Source organism: Sphaeramia orbicularis, chromosome 3 (genome assembly GCF_902148855.1).
Source record: "Sphaeramia orbicularis chromosome 3, fSphaOr1.1, whole genome shotgun sequence".
NCBI classification, from domain to species: Eukaryota; Metazoa; Chordata; class Actinopteri; order Kurtiformes; family Apogonidae; genus Sphaeramia; species Sphaeramia orbicularis.
This window is the reverse complement of record NC_043959.1, coordinates 14,806,862-14,830,576: the sequence shown is the minus strand read 5'-3', so window position 1 is coordinate 14,830,576 and position 23,715 is coordinate 14,806,862. Positions and strand designations below refer to the sequence as shown.

The window sequence follows — 23,715 nt, the reverse complement described above, 5'->3', positions numbered from 1 at the left end:
AGAAAAAATTGTTGTGGGGGGATTAAGTGCCTTGAGCAAGGCAATTAACCCCCCAGTTGTTACCCGGGCGCCTGCTATGACAAGCCCGCTGCTCCTAGTTTGCAGTGTGTGGTGTGTTCCTGCTTGTTCTAGACATGGGTTAAAAGCAGAGGTTGAATTTCAGTGTGTGGTAAAATGTACTGTATACTGACAATAAAGGATCTTAATCTAATTTAATCTAATCTAATCATACCTCCCCAGCAGCATAATAGAGTGCAGTAGCTACAACTGATTGGTAAAACATGTGCAGCATCTTAGGGCAGACGTCAAAGGACTCGGACCTCCTCAGAAACAATAGCTGTCCCTGTCTGTAGCGTGCACCTGTGTTCAGTCCATCTTGTTGTCAAGATGCATCCCAAAATGTTTGTATGTCATCACAGCTTCAATGTCCACCCCACAAATGATGACTGGCTGAAGAAGGGGTTTAGTCTTTCTGAAATCCACCACCATTTCTTTTGTTTCGGATCTGTTCAGTAGGAGGAGGTTTTTGTGACTCCATTCACAGAGGGCCTTGGTCAGATCCCTTTGCTCTTCTTCCGGTCTGTTCCGGATACACAACACTGTTTCATCACAGTATTTTTGAATGTGACAGGACACAGAGTTGTACTTCAAGTCTACTGTGTACAATGTGAACAGGAAGTGAACCACAACAGTCCCCTATGGAGCTGTAGTGCTGCTCATTATTGTCTCAGATGGACGGTTTCCCAGCCTGATGAACTGTGATCTCCCTGTCTGGTAGTCTGTAATCCAGGAAACCAGGGAGAGATCCACATTCATCATTTGGAGTTTGTCTCTGAGTATAGAGGGATGGGCTGTGTTGGATGCACTTGAAAAATCCAACAACATAATCCTCACATAACGAGCAGACTCATTCAGATCAGAGTGAGTTCGGTGCAGCCTGTGGAGGACAGCGTCATCCACTCCAGTATATCCCAGTCTCACATGCAGAACCAGCCATTCCAGGGTCTTCATGATGTGTGACATCAGGACCACTGGTCTCTAGGTGCTCTACTTTAGGTCTTGGTGTTTTTTTTATTATTTAATCTTTATTTAACCAGGAAAAGTCCCACTGAAATTAAGAACCTCATTTACAAGGGAGTCCTGGCCAAGACAGACAACAGCAAATACCAGAGCTGGGTAATCCTGGGTTCATCAAGTCAAATCCTGCCATGTATTGGTTCCAATCTGTTCACTGAACCAGCCCATTTTGATGAGCACAACTCCTCATCCAGGTAGATGAAGGGATAATTAGTGGAATCACCTGTGTTAAATGAACAGGTTGGAACCAATACTTGGCAGGACTTTGACTTGATGAACCTGGGATTATCCACCTCTGGTAAATACAACACACAGTTACAGTATTACACAGATAAAACACATATATAATAGAAACATTTGACAGTAAATAGTTAATAAAAAATAATATTTACAAGCAGATTAAGAAAAACAAGTACAAGTTATGGAGCTGGCCTCAAGAACTGTCAGTTTGGACTTAGAAATGAACTCAGTTAGTTTCAGTCTTTGTGCAACTGATTCCATCATAAGGTGCAGAATACACAAAAGCCCTTTGACCCAGTTCTATACAGACAAATGGAACAGAAAACTATACATGATCATTTGTACAGAGAAAAAAAATCTGAATTTCTCTTCACAATTCATGTACAAATGTAGAAAGGCAAGAGGCCAAGTATTGCCTTATATTTAATATATAACACATAGAGATGTAATGATATGAACATTTCATATCACAGTTAGTGTGACCAAAATTATCACGGTTATCATTATTATCACGGTATTGTTGAATTTGTGCTCAAAATGTTCAAAAAGTACTTATACACACACTGAAATGATTTAACCAAGTTACATTCTGAAAAATAAGTAAATAAATAAAATTAAATAATAGCTACAATGTGCTTTCTGTTGGAAGAAATATTAAAATATTAACATGTAAACAATCAAATATACAAATGTGCATTAAAGATGTCACCTTATGGCCACTGGTTGACCATTTTCCATATCAAGTTTAAGTTGGTTGAGTTTCTTTTTCAGAGACAGACAGACAGACAGACAGACAGACAGACAGACAGACAGACAGACAGACAGATAGATAGATAGATAGATAGATAGATAGATAGATAGATAGATAGATAGATAGATAGATAGATAGATAGCACCTGGAGTGCTGCTGCTTCTCCAGGAAATGAGCAGTACCGTGAGTTTTCAAAGTGCGGTAATCAAACACGGTTATCATAATTAGAATTTAAACGGTAATACTAACTGTCGGGGATTGTTGTACTGGTAATCATTACATCCCTAATAATACATGATGTTTTCAACCCCCCCCCCAAGTATACACTCAGGCTGAAGATCCTTTGGACACACTCATACTGTTGGGCAGCACAGTCCCTTTGAACACAGTCCATCTGGGCCAGCTGCTTTCCCAGGACACAATTTCTGTACTTCCACCTAGTGTAGAAGGTTCTGGTGTGGTAGTAGACGTAGGAACTGTGGTGAGGATGCACACTTGTAGAGAAGATGGTGGAGAAGGATGGTACGATCCAAAGCTAGAGGAGAAACAGTAAGAGGATGGAGCTGATGTGGAAGAAGACTGAGTGAAAAAAACACTCCCCGAGAACAGTCATTTCATCCCACTCCCAGGGCTGCGAGAACAAAATGACATCATTTGTTCTTCTCATGTGGTGTCTGAGAACTACTGCGTGATTGGTCAGAAATTCAAAGAGGGGATGGTTAATGTGGAAAAGTGGAGTACCTCCCACAAGTTTGGCACTGCAGGTCTCATGAAGTATAAAGTGTCCTCGGTAGAAGAAACTTTGTTCTTGTTCAAACAGCAGTCTTTGAAAGAAGTAATACATTCCAATCAGCGCTTTCCAAACAGTCTCTTGGAGCCTCAGAATCCTCAGGGGTCCATTTCCTGACAGATTGCATCGTTGCAGGTTGTCTCTGCACACAAGGTTTGTAAGAGAACTGTAAAAATACCAGGTTGTGGTCTGATCTACCTAGTGATGGTAGAGCAGGAACTCTGTAAACATGTTTGACATTCACATAGAGCAGATCAAGGGTGTAGTTTCTCTAGTCAGAATCCAGTCAGGTGGGAGGACAGGGTGGCATGATTGAAGTCACCAGATATTGTAATAAATGCAACAGCATGCTGATTTTGTATCTTGACAACAGTCTCAATAATGTCACATGCCACAAAAGCCACTGCTCTGGGTTGAATGTAAGTGACAATGACAATATGTGAGAATTCCCTTAGTACATACAGCGGTCTGGTCTGATAGTTCAGTGTCTTCACTGCAGACCTTTATTTTAACATTAATATGACCAGAGTTACACCACCTGTTGTTTATATACAGAACAAGTGCTCCTCCTTTCACCTTTCCACTTGTAGCTTTTCCTTCTTCTCAAATCATGAAACCAGATGTATCGACAGTGGTGCCTGAAGTGTTGTTATTCAACCAGTTTTCAGTAAAACACATAACACTGGAGTCATGATAGACCCTCTGGTTTGTCAGTAGTGCCTCCAACTCATCCATCTTGTGTTGCAGCAAGTTGACGTTTCCCATGAGAACTGATGGCAGAAAAAGCTTGTAGCCCCATCCCCTAGGCTTTAGCCTAACACCAGCTCTGCCTCCATGTTGAGGCCTCTTTAACTCGACTGGAATAGGGTGTTGAATCACAGAAGACTTCTGGTGCAGCTTCGGTAAGTCCTCCCTTGAATAAAACATTCTTGCTGCAGACTTATCCGTCACCATCAAGTTTGATCAATCACACAAAAAAGTCAAATGTATGGACAAAATAACAAGAGTTTATCAGGAGCTGATCAGGTCTGCTGTCATTCCTAAAGGTATAAAAAAAAGTACCACACCAGGTTTCAACATTTCATGACTTCAGCCTGACTCTAAGCTGAATTCCACCCACTGCATGGTTCTGAAAATCTAAGAAAGGCGAGATATGGATGTGTGAGGACGTTCACCTTCAGACCACAGAATCACTACACACCTGTATACACCCATATGTACAGGTGGAAGGAACTCAAATCTGTCTGGAATCCTGGACTTCAATGGAGTTTTCCTATATCTGCACTTGATCTAAGTATTTACTTTGTCCTTTTATTCCCTGTTTTGTTCAACTTTCTAAGGCATTTGAGGGGAATTATCTATTATAGTTATTTTGCATTATGGTGCACTCTCACAACATCAAGACCAATTTAAAAATGAGGCTTATGCTGTCGGGGGTGGACAGCAAAGGTATCCTTAACCCTAACCCTAATGGTCACAGAACCCATTTTTCCCACAAAACTCCACCTAGTGAATAAAAATGACCCCATATGAACTTGGATGGCAGACAGAACATGGACATTTGGAAGACAATCAATATGAACCTAATTTTATCTCAATCGACCAATTATTGCTTGATTTATGTCCAAAAACCTGATTTTCAACTAAAGCGTCCCCATTTGGATGACTTGTAATACTCATAAAGAAGCTGAAATCCATAGGCTCCTCCACTAGGGGTCCACTATGTTGGTTATCAAGGGAGAAGAAATCCAATCAAATCTGTCCTAGTTATTGTGTTCACACGAAGGATATCTGGTGGCGGAGCCGACAGCAGCATTTGGGGTAAAACCATTATATACCCAAACATCCATTTCAGGAATATAAAAAATTACATGTAGTAAACATGGTCCCTCGGTAAATCCATCATTGACTATCAATATTTATCACTAGTATCTATTATTTCTAATCCCCCCGCTGACTTGAATCATAGGTTCTTCATTTCATTTAATACTCTAACTATCTTACTTGATATTAATCAATAATAAATTAATGATGGGGTCTGACTACTTTCAGTTTAATGGTGTCAACTTTATTATGTTTATGTCAAGACACAGAACTTACAGGTCTGTTGCTGCGACAGTCATTCTTCCTGATGGTCATCCTCACAGTCACTTTCTGACACGACTTTCCATCTTCTTTACCTGGTAACACGAATAAAGCAAAGCAATGGGTTGGAACAGCTATGATAAATCTAAAATGACATTATGTAGGCGTACACCAGGAAGTCAGAGGTGTGACAGAAGGATAGAAAATACACACATGCACAGTGACACGTGTAAACAGTGAAAACAGGATATTAAACCCCTTCACAGATATAAAGCAACAAACATAATACAGAATGAAAAATAAAGAAATCATGCATTCATATATAACAGTCTTAAAGGATCAGTGTGGTCATTTTCTATCCAACACATCCTCTGGGCAGCGTAGCAGCAGTGAAATCATTCTCCAAACAGTGTTGTCTGTCTATGTGTAACCTGACTGATCTGATTCTTAATCTGGAGATGAGCCCTCTGCTGTCTCTGCTATCTGCAAAAAGAAAAGAAATACTGATTGGTTTATCACTGATGGTATATTCAAGGCTTATAAACTGCTGACTTTGAGTGAAAATAATAGCTCTAAAATGTAAAAAGTTCATTGAGAATCACCTACATTTTTTAGGTTGTACTTTTTCTTCAGTGAGGGAGATTCACTTAAAACCTACAGGAATTTATTGCTTTGACTTAGAGTTTTGTTTCCTCGTAAATAATTCTAGAAACTTGTAATACAAAAAGTACAAAAACGTAAAAAAAAAAAAAAAAAAAAATCTGTCATTTTTATCATGGGAAAAACATCAGCTTTTTTGAGTAAGAAACTTAATTCTTATTATAATTTCTTATAATATCAGTTGACCTCTGCTGGTTATTAATCAGAATAGTTTTGTTGTTACTATTATTGCATTTATTTGGTACCAAAGATACTGACACAGACTGAGGCCCTGGCATTAACATCCATTCTGATTTAATCACGTGTCTTATTAACAACAGAATGCTTAAAGTTGTCACAGACATTTAAGACATATTGACTGGACATGTGAGGAAACATCACATAAAAATTACTTATGGAGAAAACAGTTAAAACCCCATAAGTTCCCTTTGAATTGAAAGCTTCTGCCATATTTTAGGCTATAGATGAGTTTATTAACCTGTTTAACCCTGACCATATTTTCAGGGGAAAAACGCCTAAAAAGACATACCCAAAGTAAATGAAGAATTACTCTACAATAATAATTGTAGAATTACTCTACAATAATAATCTACATATGGATGTTCTTGGTGTCTATGGACATTTAGAGACCTCACAGAATCTATTCCCATTGTCTAAAATATTGTATCTATTACTATGCCTGAGTAAACTGTAACAAACTAAAAGAGAAAAAAGAATTTTTTTATCCTCGCCTGTTTTTTTCCGGCTGGATTGACGATGATATGCATAAATTAATTATTCGTGTCGGAGATTTTTAATAGCCTATATTTCACCCCGCAAAGATTAAAAATCATGTTTGAACATTAAAGTTTGCACTAAAATACACTTTTGATGTACTTTTATTAACATTAGGGTCTAAACTTTGAGCAGAAGCTGAAAAAAACATCCATTGTCCTGATTTATTATATTTTTATAGTAGATGAATATTAATATAATTTTTTCGGCCCACGGGTGGGCTGATCGGGCTAAATCTACCCATCAGGTGGTGAAGTTAGATTGGATCACAAGTGATCACTGACGACACATTTAGTGACAGATTTTAAATATATACTTAACACACATTAAATACTTGTTATTGATGTTATTTAGAGGTCTAAGTGGGGCCTAAATATCCATTTTAACCATTGTCTCTGGGCCAAAGCTAATTTAAAATGGACTGAGGCGATGTGAAAAACTGTTCTGTGGTCAGATGAATTGAAAATTGCCATTTCTTTTGGAAGCCATGGACACTGAGAGCAGAGGGACCATCTGGTTTGGTCCCAGCTCTCAGTTAAAAGGCCTTCCTCTCTGATGGTATGGGGGTGCATTAGTTTCAGGGGAATAGGCTGCTTGCACTTCAGGAAAGGCACTGTCAGGCTGAGTGGTATATGAAGGTTCTAGAGCAACATATGACTCCATCAGTTTGTGGGAAGGCCATGCATATTTGCTAAACTGAATACTGCATGTATTTCAACAGCAGGGCTTTACAGTAGTGCATAGTTGGTGCATTTGAGAGTAAGACCCAGTAGACTTACATCCTGTGATTTTCTCACATTAGATGCTGACTGTCTTCTGCACTTTATTCTAAACATTTCACTATTAACATATCTGCTGCTGTTTGGTTCCATTATGCACCCCTTCACCTCAGAACCATTACTGCGCTGCACTACTGCTGCTACTACTGTAAACAGATTGACACGTACACTTTATTATGTTTTCATTGGGTTTTGTCTCTCTGTTTGTTTGTCTGTTAGCAAGATAACTCAAAAAGTTACGGACGGATTTGGATTAAATTTTCAGGAAATGTTGATACTGGCACAAGGAACAACTGATAAAATTTTGGTGATGATGGGGAGATGGGGGGGGGGGGGGGGGGGCTGATCTGCCTTGGCGGAGGTCTGTGCTCTCCGAGTGCTTTTCTAGTTTCCTCTTTTTTTTTTAATGCATGACATTAAACAAGGTGAGAGAGAAACAGTATCTCAGTTCTCTGTATGTTCTGTACATCTAGTGAATTGACAAAAAATAATCTTTTAATCTTTGAATTTGGTGCATCATGAAAGGAAAAACATAACAAAGAACAGTAAGAAGTGCTGAGCAGCTACAATCCTATATATAAAATTAGAATGAACAACAATGGCCTCCCAAAACTCCAGCAGCTTTTCTTCTCAGTTCCCAGAGGAAGGGATGATACACAGTGGTAAACATTCTTGTTCCAACTTTTTGAAGATGTGTTGGTGCCCATTAAAAATAAAATAAAATAAAATAAAATATGGGTTTACGAGTCTTGGAACTGGGGTTGAATGAAAAATGTTTAAAAGTAAGAACATGTGGTCATGTTGTACTATTCAGCACAGAACCAAGTGAAGGGGGGGGGGGGGGGGGGGGTTCTCATGCAGTGTTCATCCAGGAAAGTTCTGTAAAAGCATCTTGTGTTTAATGTTGTAGATAATTTAACTGTGTGCATACAGGATCTTAGGGTGTTGCACTGACATTTCCCAGATTGGGATCAATAAAGTATATCTATCAATGTAGGTGAATGAGATACAGCAGGTTACACACAGACAACACGGTATGTAAATGACTTCACAAAGGATTTAATGATAGTAACTAAAGGATAGAAAGAACCAGAAAGATCCTTCAACATTTTAGATTTAAACATGAATAGAATGTTAATGACAATGAACAGTCTCTGCATCACAAGTTAAATGAGGAGCATGGAAGGTGTTGTGTCGGGCATTTTGAGTTTGTTGTCATTAAAGTATAGTCAAAGGTCCTTTTTGTCCAGAATGAGATGCATTAAAAGATTCCATATATACAGGGTTATTCAAAAAGAATGAATGCATGACGCATTGCTTCAGTTCTCAAGCATCGTCATGGAATGAAGCATCGTCATGGAATGAGTTAGTGACCATTTGAAAGAGGAGTTTTGTAAGTTTATGTTCCACTGCTAACCACTACCCTCGGTGACCTTAAACATCAAATAAGAACAGCAATCAACTCAGTGGACTGTGATATGCTGATACATGTCTGGGAGGAATCCTCTTATCGCATTGATGTTGTCCGTGCTGCAGGTGGTGGACACATTGAACACTTGTAAGACAGGAAATAAAAGTGGATTATGAGTAGAATACTTGTGACTTGGCTGGAGTTTTCTATTGCTTTTCCTTACTAAAATATTGTGTAATGAAATCGGTTCATTCTTTTTGAATAACCCTGTATATATCTATATATCTATATCTATATCTATATATATATATATAGCTATATATATATATAGATATATAGATATATATATATTCTCCTACATACATACATTGTAGGATGTTCTAAACCACTATAGTGCATCAGAAAACCAAAACAATCATTCAGTTTGTGATAAAAGCATGACATTTGGTATGCTTATACCCAAAGGCATTGGAAAAAGAATTGGATATGGTGGCATCATGAATTTTCAACATGGCATGGCAGCCATTTTTTAAAATGGCCACCAGCAAAAACTGTTTTCTTATGAGTGATGGATATAATATGACATTTCAGACAAATCTTGCTAAATTTATTTACCATACATAGTACTTGGTAAATGTCTTTTGGATAACTGAAAAATGTCATTGAATATTCAAGATGGCCACCATTTTTCAAGATGGCAGCTGTCACTAGTATGACTGATATAGGTGATCTCGGTGTCAAATCAATAATTTTTTATGATGCATCCTACTATATAATGCAGGTTCTGTGTCTGCCTGATGTGTGATCGATGTAGCAGCACGGGAGGGCTACAATGCCGCTGTTGTACCACAGGAGGGTGTTTTAGCCTATCATGCTATCATACAATGGCACCACTGGTACAATGCTGCTAGTAATTCAAATTTGAAACTTTGGAAATGGCCATAACCTTCCTTCTACCTCACAGCTGAATATGACCACCATTTCTTTCAAGATGGCAGTCATGTGGCCGGAATCAAAATTATAATTGCAAGAAAATAGAGTTATCTATTTTATTGGAATTAAAATGTTGATCCAATAAACTCAAAGATCCCTATATCTGCAAAATGAAAACAACTGAACCATTCTATGAATGGAAATGTAATAGAGTGGATGTCGAAGCACAGCCAGGGCACACTGGTGACACCACTGCTGTCAAAATCAGCATGAGCTTCAGTGCCAGATAAATACACTCTGTTTAATAATGCCATATTTTCTGTAATTGATGTGCTGGTTATGGTGATAGTTTAGCGGTAGTGGAGTTTAGTGTCCTATCTAAAATTAGCCCCACATCTAAATAGTTTACATATTTTGATGTAGTTAGATAACCGCACCTGAATAGACAGGATGTGCCAGTGCGGGAGAGCCATATTCATAGAGTTATGGTGTACAGATGGCACAGGAATTAAATGGTACTGGATGAATGATAGAACTAGGTGTAGAGTCACAATGTACAATCAGTCCCTCTGACCAAGGCTGCCCTACAAGAGTATGTCAATAGAGCTGTGTCCGCATGAGGGGTCCACACCAGAACTACCTTCATCGTGCAAATGGGGCTGGTCAGAGACATCTGAGGAAGACTATGAACCCTACCAGATGCACATCTTCACTGACTGTCAGACTGTCACTAAGTGTCACGGAAGATGTGGGGTTTTGAAGCAACCATTTCTCCCACATCCTCTGCACATGTCCCCTCTCACTGGGATTGTAGCACTCCATCAGAACCATGTTCAATGCCCTTCATGAATGTTTTGTTCCAGTGGATCCATGTTTCTCTCCCGCGGGGATTCGAACCCGTGACCTTCTGCCCCAAAGTCCAATATTTGTTCTTAGATGCTGACCACATGAAGCTTTGTGTGTTGGGAGAAGTTTTTGAACTCTCTTGTGGGCTCCTGGGCTAAAATCCTTTGTTAGAGTCTGAAGAAGCCTCATGCACAATATGATGCTTTTATCCACCTGGTAACAATACATTTGAATAATACCATTGATGGTCTGCACTTATATATCACTTTTTTCCACACCTTCATGGTGCCTAAAGCACTTTATAAAGCCTCACATTCACCCATTCCTGCACACACTCATACACCAATGGGCAGCTGCTGCTATGCAAGGCTGCCAGGCCCTACTGGTTCAGTGTCTTGCCCAAGAACACTTCGACATGTGGATAGTCAGAGCCAGGATTCAAACTGCCGATCCTTCGGTCACTGGACTGGTTCTACCAACTGAGCCAACTGACCACTAGGTTTGGCCGTAACTTAATATGGGTCTTATGAGATAGAAGGACGTTTCTTAGAAATTCTAAAGTTCCTAATTCAAATTCTGCATCAAGAAAAATGTTGAAGAAAAATTACACTAAAATCATCCACATCTAACCAGTCTGAAAAAATGGTGGCCATTTGAATTTTCGATTAAAATGTTCAGTTATCCCAAAAACACATTACCAAGTACATACAGTAAATAAATTCAACTAATTTTGTCCGCAATATCATATTGTATACATCACTCATTAGAAAACAGCTGTTGTTGGTGGCCATTTTGAAAAATGGCTGCCATGGCTGCCATGTTGAAAATTCATGATGCCTCCATATCCATATCTTTTGGGAATGCCTTTGACTATAAGTGTCCCAAATATCATGATTTTATCACAAAATGAATGATTGTTTTGGTTATCTGCTGCACTATAGTAGTTTCTCTAAAATGCCACACACCACATCTCCACCTGCTGGTGGAGAAACATCACTGCAGCAGGTGCTTCTACATTGACACATATCAGTAACTATGGAAACATGCAGACGTACGTCTAAGCCCAACTAGTGGGTCACTACCAACAGTACATTGTTGGCAATCAACAATGCACTGCCCAGACAGTGCTAATGTTCAGCTGTCATGTGATCCTCAGGGAGGGGCAACGTTACTGACCTCTCAGGTGTCCAGCCATTTTTTGGCGTCTTTTGAGTTGAGCAGCTTTTTAGTTTAGAGTGCTGTGATTTCTGAGTTTTGATATTTTCAGAGTGGAAAATAAAACCCTGTCAAATGAAAACTCATAGGTCCTTTCCACCAAAGTCAACATGGTGCTGGTTCTGGCCTATTTCTGGTGTTTTGGATGGTTCTGGTACATAGAGTTGGTTCAATTCATTATTTATATAAGTTGAAATACTTTACTTATTTCTAACTCAAATTATCAAAAGTTATTACAGATTATCAAAATAACTGATCAACTTAATAGTCAATTAATCCACTAATCATTTAATCATTGCAGCTCTTCACAAGTTAGTAATTGTCCCTGATGAATGAAGGGTATTATTTTAAGAGTTCAGAGAATCAAATGTTGTCTGATCTGATTCATGTGTGAAATAAGGTAATAGTATCAGAGCATTCTGAAATGGTGCTGTCATTTGGTCTGTGGTGTAATGGTCTGAGACATACATAAATGACATTTGTGTTGTTTGTTGAGCAACACCGTGCTGCATTTTTCTATGTGCTATGTAAAAATACTACCTATCTGACTTTGAGATTAGGCAGTGGTTCCATTGCTGTGCTTTGGTGGACAAGGATTATCTGAGAGCTTCACTGCTTTAAAGACCAATGTGTCCACATATCAGTCATTTTAAAATACTCATCAGCACCTTTTGGTTTGGTTTCTACTAAAGCGGATCAAGTCAGAGAGCCTGAAATGAGCTGACAGTTGAGAGGACTGTTCTGTTCTACAGGGGACAAGGGGATATGTTGTGGATTTGCAGGCAGACTTTTTGGGGGGATTTCCTTTGTCTCTGGGTATTTTTGGAGGGAGTACATTGTTGAATATCAACAATGGCACGGGAAAGCCTTGTTGTGTTGGTACCTCTTTCACAGTTTGTGTTAACTGTGGGAGTCAGGGGGCTAACTGGGAAAGGAAACAGAGGGAATCCAGTACCTGGGGGGATCGGTACATGATGGTAAGCTGTAGCACATAAACCATAGACCCGCAGAAAAGTCTTCTCATGCTTTTCAGTGACATTGTTTTACAAAATATAAAATATCATCTGCATATTCTGGACAAAACTGTGAATTCACTGAAAAGCACACTGACAGCTCTTACTAATCTGAAAACACAGAAGCCAGTTCAGTCTGTGTGACTCTGGACTGAAGGGCAAACATGTTGGAAACATGTTGAGCAGCAGGTAATGGCGCTCTTCAGTGTCAGCTGCAGCCTACAGGTCTACGCTAACTATAGCACTGCTACACTCAGACCAGATACTCACATGTCCTGCAGCAGCCGTCCATGTAACTGATGACCGTTCCACCGATCTGAGACACATGTCACATGTGGTCAACACAAAACAAAATGCACTGTATGGACAAACATCCTGTATGACCTAGTTTGGGTGGTTTTAAAGGCGGAATGTTTAGATGCTTTGTAATGATGGCATGCTAAGGCTAATTTAGGTGAACAAAATGTATGATTGGTGAGTGGGCAAAAAAAAAACCAACAAAAAACACAGATCATCTGAGATTAAATAAATTCACGAAAAAAGAGAGAAAAGATTAAAAGAAAATGAGAATTTTACACAACATACACTTGTGAGAAAAAAAAGGATATTCCCTGTTATCATAATTTTTTTCTAAATAAAAACCCCTCAGAAATTGATTGAGACAAAAGTAGGAAATGTGGAATTATATTACATTACAAAGTGCCTCTAAAAAGTATTTACTACCTTGGATGTTTTCCACTTGAATTTCTTTTACAAATGGTATTTGGTTGACATAATTTTATTTTATTTTTTTTACAAAGAGTTTTTACAAAAATAATCAACCCATCATTATGGAAGGAATATACCATGCAAATCTAACAAGGGCAGGCCGTCCTTATCCAGGTATTTCTCAAAACTCATGTGACATTGGTTAACAGTAATTAAATGTGCAGTATGAGTATATTTGTGAGTGCTGACCTTCATGCATTCTGTTTCATTGAAGTGGGGGCAGCTGAACGGGTATGAAATAAGTGTTGGCCCCGATGCAGTATCTGCACAGTCAAAGTTCATGCAGTTTGACACCCATGACCTCCCCGGCTGAAAAATACAAACAGAAAATTAATGCATGATGAGAACTGCAAGAACGTGAAAAAACTCAAAATCATCTACCTATATATTGATATGAATCACCATCTTATCATGGTGGTGGTGGTGGTGGTGGTGGTGGTGGGGGGGGGGGGGGGGTCGTCTAGAACCTGGTAGGGTCTCCCACGGCAGATCAGTCTGAAATGACCGGTCAGACAAAGCGCGATACTGGACCCAACATAACCAGTTAGCTGTAATCAGGGATCAGGGTCACCGGGGCCCCGCCCTGGAACCAGGCCTGGGGGAGGGGCTCCTTGGTGAGCGCCTGGTGGCCGGATGTTGGCTTACAGGGCCTGGCCAGGCTCAGTCTGAAGGACTGACATATGAGCATCCTCCTGTGGACCCCCCAGCCCCAGGTACCGCAGGTACAGAGGCCTGGGCCATCTGCTCCTCAGCTGCATAAACTGGTTTTATTTATATAGAGGAATGTGTGAAAGTCTTTGGTTACTTTTAGCTTTGCTGTTTGTCAGTGTTGAAATGAACATACATATTTATATTATTTAACTTTTTCTTCTGAAACAACCAGAAAACACAGGAAATATGTGCACAGCCTTAAAAGACAGATAAAAATTGAATTAAATGGGTTGTAAAGGTTAAAATCACTATTTAGTGGGACCTCCAACCCCATGACAAAAAATAGCACAAACAATTAGAAACACCTGACATGTGTTGAATGAAACCTGACATAAAACATCACAGATTTAATGCAATGAATTTCAAATTATTTGAACGAAAGGGTTAAAGACAAGTTAAGGTCAAAGGGAGGTCATACTAAATAGTATCACTTGGGTTTATAATTTTTTTCCTGAAATAGTTTTTAGTTTAAGACTGTTTTTTCAAATATACATGTTTTTTAATGGACGTAGTTTTGCAGTTGACAGTGTTTTTATTTTGTTTATTTATTTTTTCCAAGTAAAGCTGTGAAACTCTTCTCGAGGACAATAATGCATTACTGGGTCCCAAAAGAGGGATCTGCTCAGTATACTTTATATATATATATATATATGTATAATATAATAGTCATACCATGTGTACATGCATGACCCCTTATGACACAAAACAATTCAATATATTTATGGTCAGTACCTCAGTCTGACGCAGGGGTCTTAAACTAAAACAGTAAGATTGTCCACTAAGTCAGCCCTCCTCTGCAGCTGAGGCGCAAACCATTAGAAATGCAGGTTTACTGAACTGGGCATCCCTGGTTTTTACCATTATTTATTGATAGGGCAAGTAGTGCAGAATGTGGTTTCACTTGAGAAAGGGTAATTAAGATTCAACATTTAAGAATGTTTATTGCTGTTTATTGAATGTAGTTCTCAGTTAAGAAGGTGCAAACATAAATACTCAGATAAAATATAAAGCACACTATAAGAATATGTACACCATATGTATAAAAAGAAATGTAAAAACAGTATGTATGTTTGTGTTGTATCTGTCACTTGTTTTTGACGTGTGTACTACAGACTGTACAATAATCTGCCCCTGGGGGATAATAAAAGCACCTTGAACCTACAGTGAATGAACAGCAGCAGAGAAGTATGAAAGTCACAGTTTCCAGGTGAAGTGAGTGAGTGAGTGAGTGTGGGCGATCCGAGAGCCCTGAGGCGCTTTGTATCTGAGTGCTGCCATCTTTGAACTAAGAGTAATAAAGCGCATGGTGTGGATAATGGAACTGATGAGTATATCAAATTTGCTACCAAAACACTTAGTCCTTTGATAAAGATGTGATTGTCTGTTTGGGTTGGTCAATAGTATCTTACCAGTGTTATGTTATTGGCTGTCAGCTGCTTAGAAAAAGGCCTACTGCCTTGGCAAGTATTCTTTCCAAAACACTGGAGAGAATCCTTTTGACAAGACTGGGACAGTATATCTCAATTTCTGTTAATTAGTTTGGTTTCACATGTGACCATAGTACTGACATGTGTGTCAGTATTAGTATACAAACAGAACGTGGTGTGCACTTTTAATCCTCCTCAGCCAAAGATTTCGTTGAAAGTTACTGTCCTATAATTTAGATTAGATTGTCTTTGTGTAAAACTTACTACATATATATTTATATTTGAAAATTCTCAGATATTATAACTGCACAAGGCTGTTTCAAGCAAACATACCACCCCAATAAAGGGGTCATGCCTCCATTTGACTCCAATTGACCTTGAAAAAGTAGGTCAAAGTCACCTATTTTCAATAGGCTTCTGCTCCATGCCAAGATGCATCCACAGAATAAATTTGGTGCGGATATCCCAATGCATTCTTCAGATAACATGATTATGTCATTGAATGGACAGACAGACGGACAGACAACAAAACGATTACAATACCCCTTCGACCAGACGTTGGCTGAAGCGTAAAAACCACTGGTAAAACTCAACCCAGTTTATACATTTTATTGATCTTAAAAGACATTTGAGTAAATCATGTAATTATTTATGAAACTGGTACAATAAGTAGTTTCTAGTTTCCTTGTGAGAGTCCTGGCGTTAATGGATAATGACATCTGTCAGAGTGGTATTTTATCTTACTTTTGATTCAATGTTTATATTTTGACAACAGAAGTTCATCCACTTTATTTCATGAGGACCAGTGTTTATTTGCTTGTATTAATCTTAGTTGGTAATCAATTATAAGTTACATCTTAAAAACCTACAAAAATTAAAATTATATTGGATTAAATCATGTATTGGAGACTAAAGGCCCTGTCACACCTTGACGATTTAGCCAAAACAGTTGATGTACGCCAGCATGGTTGCCAACTTTGTCGTAAGTATCACAGACGTATGACAAATTTGGCAAATATGCTGGTGTACATCAATTAAGTTATGGGTAAGTTTTGAATAAATTAAGAGCACGCTGAAACATATTGACGTACGTAGATGTATGTAGAAGTATTTGATGTGTTCTGGACGACCTCTGTTCACCTCCTACAGACACAAAGCACTTCAGCACCTCCCCTCTGGACAGCGACTGCAGGAGATAATACCTGTAATACCTAATATCACCATAATCTACACATTTAGAATTACATTTAGAAAACTAACCAACTAAAATAAATGTAGATTAAATTCTCATTATTAATTTTCCAAAGCCACAGGGAGCCTCAGCAGAGGGATGACAGAGTCTATGGAGCCTGGTAGGATATATAAAAATGGAGTCGACAGGAGGAACCCGTCAGTACTCCTCAAGACGCCGTGATGAGCAGAGACAAGGACGATCCACCACCTGAATACCAACTAGTCATCCAAAATCAGTATGACCTCATCGATTTGATACTGGACCAGTTGCGAAACGGACAAGACGTTGAGTTTTTGTTGGTATAAGTAATCTGTAAGCTATCAAAATGTTCTATGTGAACTACGTATACGCCCTTAAAATCTTTTAAAAAACACTGAAAGTTCAGCTTGTGCCAGTGTTTTAGAGAAATGTTGATACGCTGGTATACGCTGCCAAAATCATCAAGGTATGACAGGGCCTTAAGGTACGTAAAAGTGTCCCCAGTTTGAAAGTAGAATTTCTAGACTCATTTCATGTTGGTGTGATAGTTTGGTTACGGGACATATGCAACATGACAATGTGAGGAGATGAGCACCTTCTTACCTTATAGAGGACCACAGTCCCATTCTCATGTTTGTACAGACACGAGATGTTCTTACAAACACCACAGCACATCGACTGGTCTTTAGGGGGAATGTAGATCTGATTCTGATAGAAAAACAGATGCATTAGGCAGAGAAATAAAACACATCATATCTGAAAGAAAAACATGTTCCAAATCAGAAAGCAGAACCAAACATGTATGGTGATGAAAACTGAAAAAAACCACTAAATGTCCTGGTATGTGTCCTGGCTGTGCTGGTATGTGCGTTGTCTCTTGGGTTGGCTGTCTCTATGTTTTCTGAAATAATCTTGCATTATATTACACACCTTCAGAATATCCCAGAGGCTTTCATGGACTTTTATCCTTTTCTCTCTCCAGATGATTCCATATAAGCTTGAACAAAATTCATTTTTTTCTGAAATGCATGATGATGCATATGATGATATATATGTATTTGTAGTAATATATGTACAACAGGAATATATATCTGTGGGCGCCAATAGTAACTTATGGGATTTGTTTGGTCAAATGATGACAGAAAGTATTTTTGTTTGAAAAGTTAATATTTTATTTGTAATTCAATAGACCATTTCATTGTTGGTAAACAGTGATGATGTATTTTGTGGGCGGGGCCTAACTGGTGGCAGAAAGTCACAGTTGTGGTGTCAACAGTATGTGTTAGGAATGCGAAAAACAGGACAGAAACACAGTAATGGAAGATCCAGAAGCCTTCTCCAATCATTTTAATGATCTGTCCACGAGAGACAAGGTGTACGCATAAGCTGAGCATTAGCCGTGGGGTGAGGTGGTTTCCTGATCCAGACTCACTGTGGACTCAGTGGGTCACAGAGCCGACAAAACAAACGGAGCTACAGTGGACAGACATCTGTTTATATGTGGTTGAAAAACCCAGCGTTTACACTGAAGGAAAGCTCAAGGCAGACAAACCCCTCCATGCCTAGAACTCTGTACTTTGCGGTCATGTCCAGGAACTTGAATACTGAGTGGTGCACCGAACATTTGAAGGGTAGGAATACTGTGGTAACTCGCACAATTCACGGCGAGAAAGATCACATATGCAGCCATCGGTAACGTTGAGCCAGTGTCACTTATTACTGAACATCCTGTTTGACCCTTCAGTTTAAGAGCACAAAGAGCACATAACAGGTTGAATACAGAACACCCAGATTAGTCTGATGGTTTTGGTGTGCTGAGGACCGATGTGCTGCCTAGTCAACGACAAGGACATAAAACACAGTTTGACCAGATGTGGGCGATCATAGACAAGTGGACCACCTCACTTGCATGGCTGGCTCAGTGTTGTTTTACGGACATTAAAATAATATAAACCACTGCTGATTCAGTCAGTTTCATCTGTCCAGTTCGTCCGTTTACTGGCTTCAACCATAAGCATCTACGGTTTGCCTCAAATGGCGTCTTTAAGAACGGTGTTTGGTAATAGTGAAGTTTGCTTTTTTTAGCATTATGATTCTGACCACTTACAGCACAGCAAGACATTTTTCCTCCTCTTTTCCTTCTATTCCAGTGTTTTTCAACCTTGGGGTTGGGACCCCACGAGGGGTTGCCTGGAATTCAAATGGGGTCACCTAAAATTCCTAGTATTTGATTAAAAATAAAACAAAAGAAAAAAACGGACAAATAAAAAATATAGAGAGAGTTGAGAGAGACAATTACAATACATAAAAGATATGACAAACTCTGAAGCTGAAACTGAAGCACTGTGGTTCTGTTTATCTGTCAAATGTTCTCTGTGGTCAGTTTCAGATGCTGCAGCTCTTTCATAATTCATAGTTTAAGTTATTGTTTGTTCAGTATTAATTGTCAGCCTTGTAAATCCAAGCTGGACTGACTGTACATATCCTGACCAAGGAAAATCAAATTCTCACTTTGTGCAGTAATCCACACCTGGCTTTTCTGCCTCCATCCATAATAATATACATTATATAGACTAAATGTTATCTAAAATTAGTGTTATGTGCAACATAGTATAACAAACTATTACATGATCAAAAACAAATAAATTTTAGCAAAAAAAAAAAAAAAATGAGCCAAAAAAGGTTGAGAACCACTGCCCTACTCTCTCTGATCTCTCCATTTACCTCCGTTGATATATGGTGTTTTTCTGCCACCAAACTGCGTGTGCAACTGCAGTGGCGTAGACAGTGATGTCGACTTTAAAGTGGTTTATACGTAGTGTAAGTCTTTTAAAACTATGTTAGTTCTGCTAAAATTCTTTTTTTTTTTTTTGATAATTCATGATTTAAGAATACATTTTGTGAAATACAGCTTTATAGTAACATTGGTTGGAACAGTGTAAACATGTTACTGTGGCTTTAAGAGGGTTTGTGTAGCAGGCTCAGTAGCGCTCTCAGTCAGTCACGGATATTATATAGATCGAGCCACATGGTATTCTTACTGTAGTATTGTTTGTTGACTAGGAAAATACCAAGTTGAAGCTCCTGTAAAAGGATACTGTGGATTAAAGTTTATGTTACCTCTTTTACATTGGAGCCCTATGAAGTTCTGTTCTCCTTTCAGTCAAACATACACGAGTTAAGCCGAGGCAATACAATCTGTGACCACACAACATCAAATATGTAAACAGTATTTAAAAAAAAAAACATTTTCAGAAAAAAATATGAATATTGTAGAGGTTACATGGGATCATCTGGACAGAGGAAGCATTTTTTTTATTACTTTTAGTTTAGTTATTAGTTTCTTTTTTGCGTATGTGTGTTTGCTGGTGTATGCTGTGGTTCTTACAGGTTGACAGTGCGATGAACAGTTGGTGGTGCTAGTGCGGAGCAGGTGGAAGCCACTGCTTGGATCGAGGCTGCGGCTGCATTGTCGACTGTGACACACACCGTCATCTCCATGTTCCACCAGAGTCTGACCAGGACGCAGAACACCACGGTCGCCAAACACACACACTGCCTCACGTACTACACACACAACGTGAACAGTGAACAGAGCTCCTGGTAAGTGGACTTCATGGGACTAAAAAACTTAAAGGTGTTGATTCCCTGACTAAGGCTTGAGTTTGATAATATAACCATGTGCTGATAATATTTGTATTTCAATAGTTTTATTCAGTTATATCTTGTTTGCTATTTTGGTCTTGTCATACCTTGTCAAATGTGATAGTCACCAATGGTTAGTGAACCTTGGAAAATAACACAAAACACTCTGACTCACCGCATTTATATCTTTTACAGGCACACTGGTTCTTTGGATCAGACAGGAAAGCCCGGTCTAATTGAGTGGTCTCACCCTGTAGGCCATATAAAAATAGTTCACAATAAGAGAGAGCAGCCCTCCCCCCCGCGAAAAAAAAAAAAAAAAACCCCACAAAACATAATTTAACAATCTTGTCCAGGGTGTAAGCACAAAAAGCAGCAGAATGGTGAAATGTGTACATTGTGCATCTGATAATATAAAGTCCACCATTAAATGTTCAATCAGTGTGAATAAGATGATTCAGGACATACAAGGCCACACTTTGGGGAAGCGATCTTCTCACAGGCACATTCTGAAAAAAAATACAACATGACAGCATTATTTTTAAACCTGAGCAATGTTTTGTCCAATGTCAGTCAAAATGATTTTCTAAGTACAAATGTCCAGCAAGATGAAGAAGCAGTAAAGATGGTGAAACACTACTTTTACCATTAGTCTGTTATTACACAAATATTTACACGTGAAAATCATTTCAGTCAGTTTGAAGAAGTGACTCATACCACATGTTTGGTTTGGACAACAACGTTCTGGACTTGACGTCGATAGCACTGACATGCCAACAGGACAACTGAGCTGAGGACACCTGTAAGGCTCGCACACTGTACACACACACACACACACACACACACACACACACACACATTCATAAGCTGTTAGCCTATTGACGAGAGAGATGAAGTTACTAAGTAATTTTTGGATGAAATATTATATACATATAATGAATATCATAGTGAGAGGTTGCTATCACAGTCACTAGAGGCTGATGAGGTATATTGTGTCTCACAAAGATGCTAAAGAAAGGGGGAGCCAGGATGACAGGAGGGTTGGGGGTGGTCTCATCATGACCTACAAAAATCGAGGTCAGGTATTGAGTCCCAAAGATTAACACAAGAGCAGCTGAAGTCCTGAAGTCCTGGGGAAACTCAAGTACCTCCTGCTTCCCAGGGCTGAAGTACCAGACCAGTCTCTACTGGAGGACCTGAACACCATACTTTGTGCTGTCCACCATTTGGTGTTTTTAATGACATTCTTAACCCCCTGATGACTGGTGTGTATGCAAGCAAGCAAGATGAGGTGGTGGTCAGCAGAATGAATAGAGGGGAGGGGAGGGGTTAGAGCTCTATATGCATCTGGTACTGAACCTTAACATTTATCCAGTGTCTTCCCCAGGCAAGTGGTACATGTGACATACTGCTGAAAACCTTTTTAGGCACTTGTTAGGAGAACGGTGACTGAAGTCTCCCAGGATGAACTGAAGAGACTTCAGTAATACCTGTTCTATATCAGGAGTCGTAGAAATAAACAGAGGACAATTGTGCCTTGAGGGCATGACTGGAAAAGTCACTACTGTGTATGTTAAGTAACATTAAAGTTTAAAAAAGAAAAGAAAAAACACAGACGCACACTGTAGTACAACAGGGTAGATAAGCAGAATCACCTGGATTTTTATTTATTTATTTTAAATCATGGCTCAGTTGAAAAGCCTGCATCTCTGATGGTATGGTATGCATTTGTACGTGTGGAATTGGCAGCTGGCACATTTGGAGAGGATAAGTCCTGAAAGGTATATGCAGATTTTACAGCAACATATGTTCCCATCCGGACACTGTCTTTTACAGGGAAGACACTGATTATTTCAGCAAGACAATACTAAACCCTGTGCTGGATCCGTTGTAACAGTACATGTGCTGTCGAGGCCAGACCTTTCACCAAATGAAAAATATGAGACAACCCAGGACTCTTAAGCACTTATAATCCTATATCAGACAAGAATGGGACAACTTGCCTCTCTCAACACTCCAGCTACAGGTCTCCTCAATTTTCAGATGTTTACAGACTTGAGTTTTGAAATTTGTATTGGTAGTTGTTCAAGGATAGTTTTTGTTAGCTCAGTGTAAGGAAATCAACACAACACAACTCAATGTCCTTACAAACCGAATGGAAGCATAATGTGAGTGTACTGACCACACTGATATTCTGGGCAGCAGCGGTCCGTTGTGTTTCTGTCAACAGTCAGAACTTCTCCATCCTGACAGAGAGGTGGAGACTCCGAACAGGAAGAACACACTGAAGTAAAACACACAACAGCTTCAAATCAGTCATCTGATAGGCAGGTCAATGAACACAAACCATGAATATGATGTGTGTGGTGTGGACTGACTGCAGATGTGGGCCACACAGCAGCTGCCATCAGCTCTCGTACTGATCAGCAGTTGGTCGTCTCTGCAGGAGGGAACGACTGACTCACAGAGATCAGGGTCGCACTCTGTAACATATGTACACAAAATATACCAAGGGCACAGAAAGACATCAAAGATTTGAATCTAACAGAGCTGCTGTACGTCAGACCATGGCATCACTACCAGAGGTGATTGAAGTCTACTGTTTCTTTCCTCCAGTGGAAGAAAACTCTCAGAGGGCTTAGTACTGCCAAAAGGACATAACTGAATCCTTACTCGGGTCAGAGTTATTAATCAAAAACCAAAAGACTTAACACTAGCCCCTTTTACACAGCACTTCTGTTGCGGGAATATTTCACCTTTATTCCAGAATGACGTCTGTGTAAATGAAATGGTGGATCATTTGGTCCCACCTCTGTCATGGCTCTGTAACACCTCTAGAGGTAGTAACAGAGCTGTGATAAAGGTGCAATCAGGATTCTGGAACGCTACGGAAAAAGAACACCTCTCATTCTGCAACCAAGGTGTGATGTTTTGATGACATATTGCGTGTGTGACCCCTGTGCCGGAGGGATTTAAAAATGAGTGTGGGCCGTGTACAGTAAACAAACAGATCAATGCAACCAGAAAGATGTCGAACTGAGGAGACGCCAAGATCTGCGAGCTGCTGTTCAAGGTTCAAGGTTACTTTATTTATACCCGTGGATAGATTTGTTTTGCAGACATAGTGATTGCTTTTGGCATTACAACGAAACATACATTGAACGTGTTCGGCAGGTACTTGATCGAGCGTCAAGACAAGACAAAAAGTGCTGTGTTCCACCATTTATCAGTATAGCAGCATGGATAAGTAAATGAATAAAATAAATAAATAAGATCAAATAAATAAAAACAAGATGCAATAAAACACAATAAAAAACCTCAAGAAGATAAAAACAGTAACTTCAGGCGGAAGACTCTATCCATCCTAGCATTTGTGG

General features: G+C 39.2%; 1 protein-coding gene across 1 annotated transcript in view; it reads right to left on the bottom strand.

The window, feature by feature from the left end:
- Nucleotides 1-23,715, bottom strand: part of otog (otogelin) — a 153,409-nt gene that overhangs the window by 1,417 nt on the left and 128,277 nt on the right. The window contains 10 exon segments of the mRNA XM_030126012.1: nt 4,959-5,038; nt 12,845-12,890; nt 13,532-13,651; nt 17,297-17,401; nt 20,082-20,260; nt 20,514-20,589; nt 20,807-20,847; nt 21,056-21,154; nt 22,521-22,622; nt 22,717-22,821. Coding sequence (XP_029981872.1) covers nt 4,959-5,038; nt 12,845-12,890; nt 13,532-13,651; nt 17,297-17,401; nt 20,082-20,260; nt 20,514-20,589; nt 20,807-20,847; nt 21,056-21,154; nt 22,521-22,622; nt 22,717-22,821 — 953 coding nt within the window.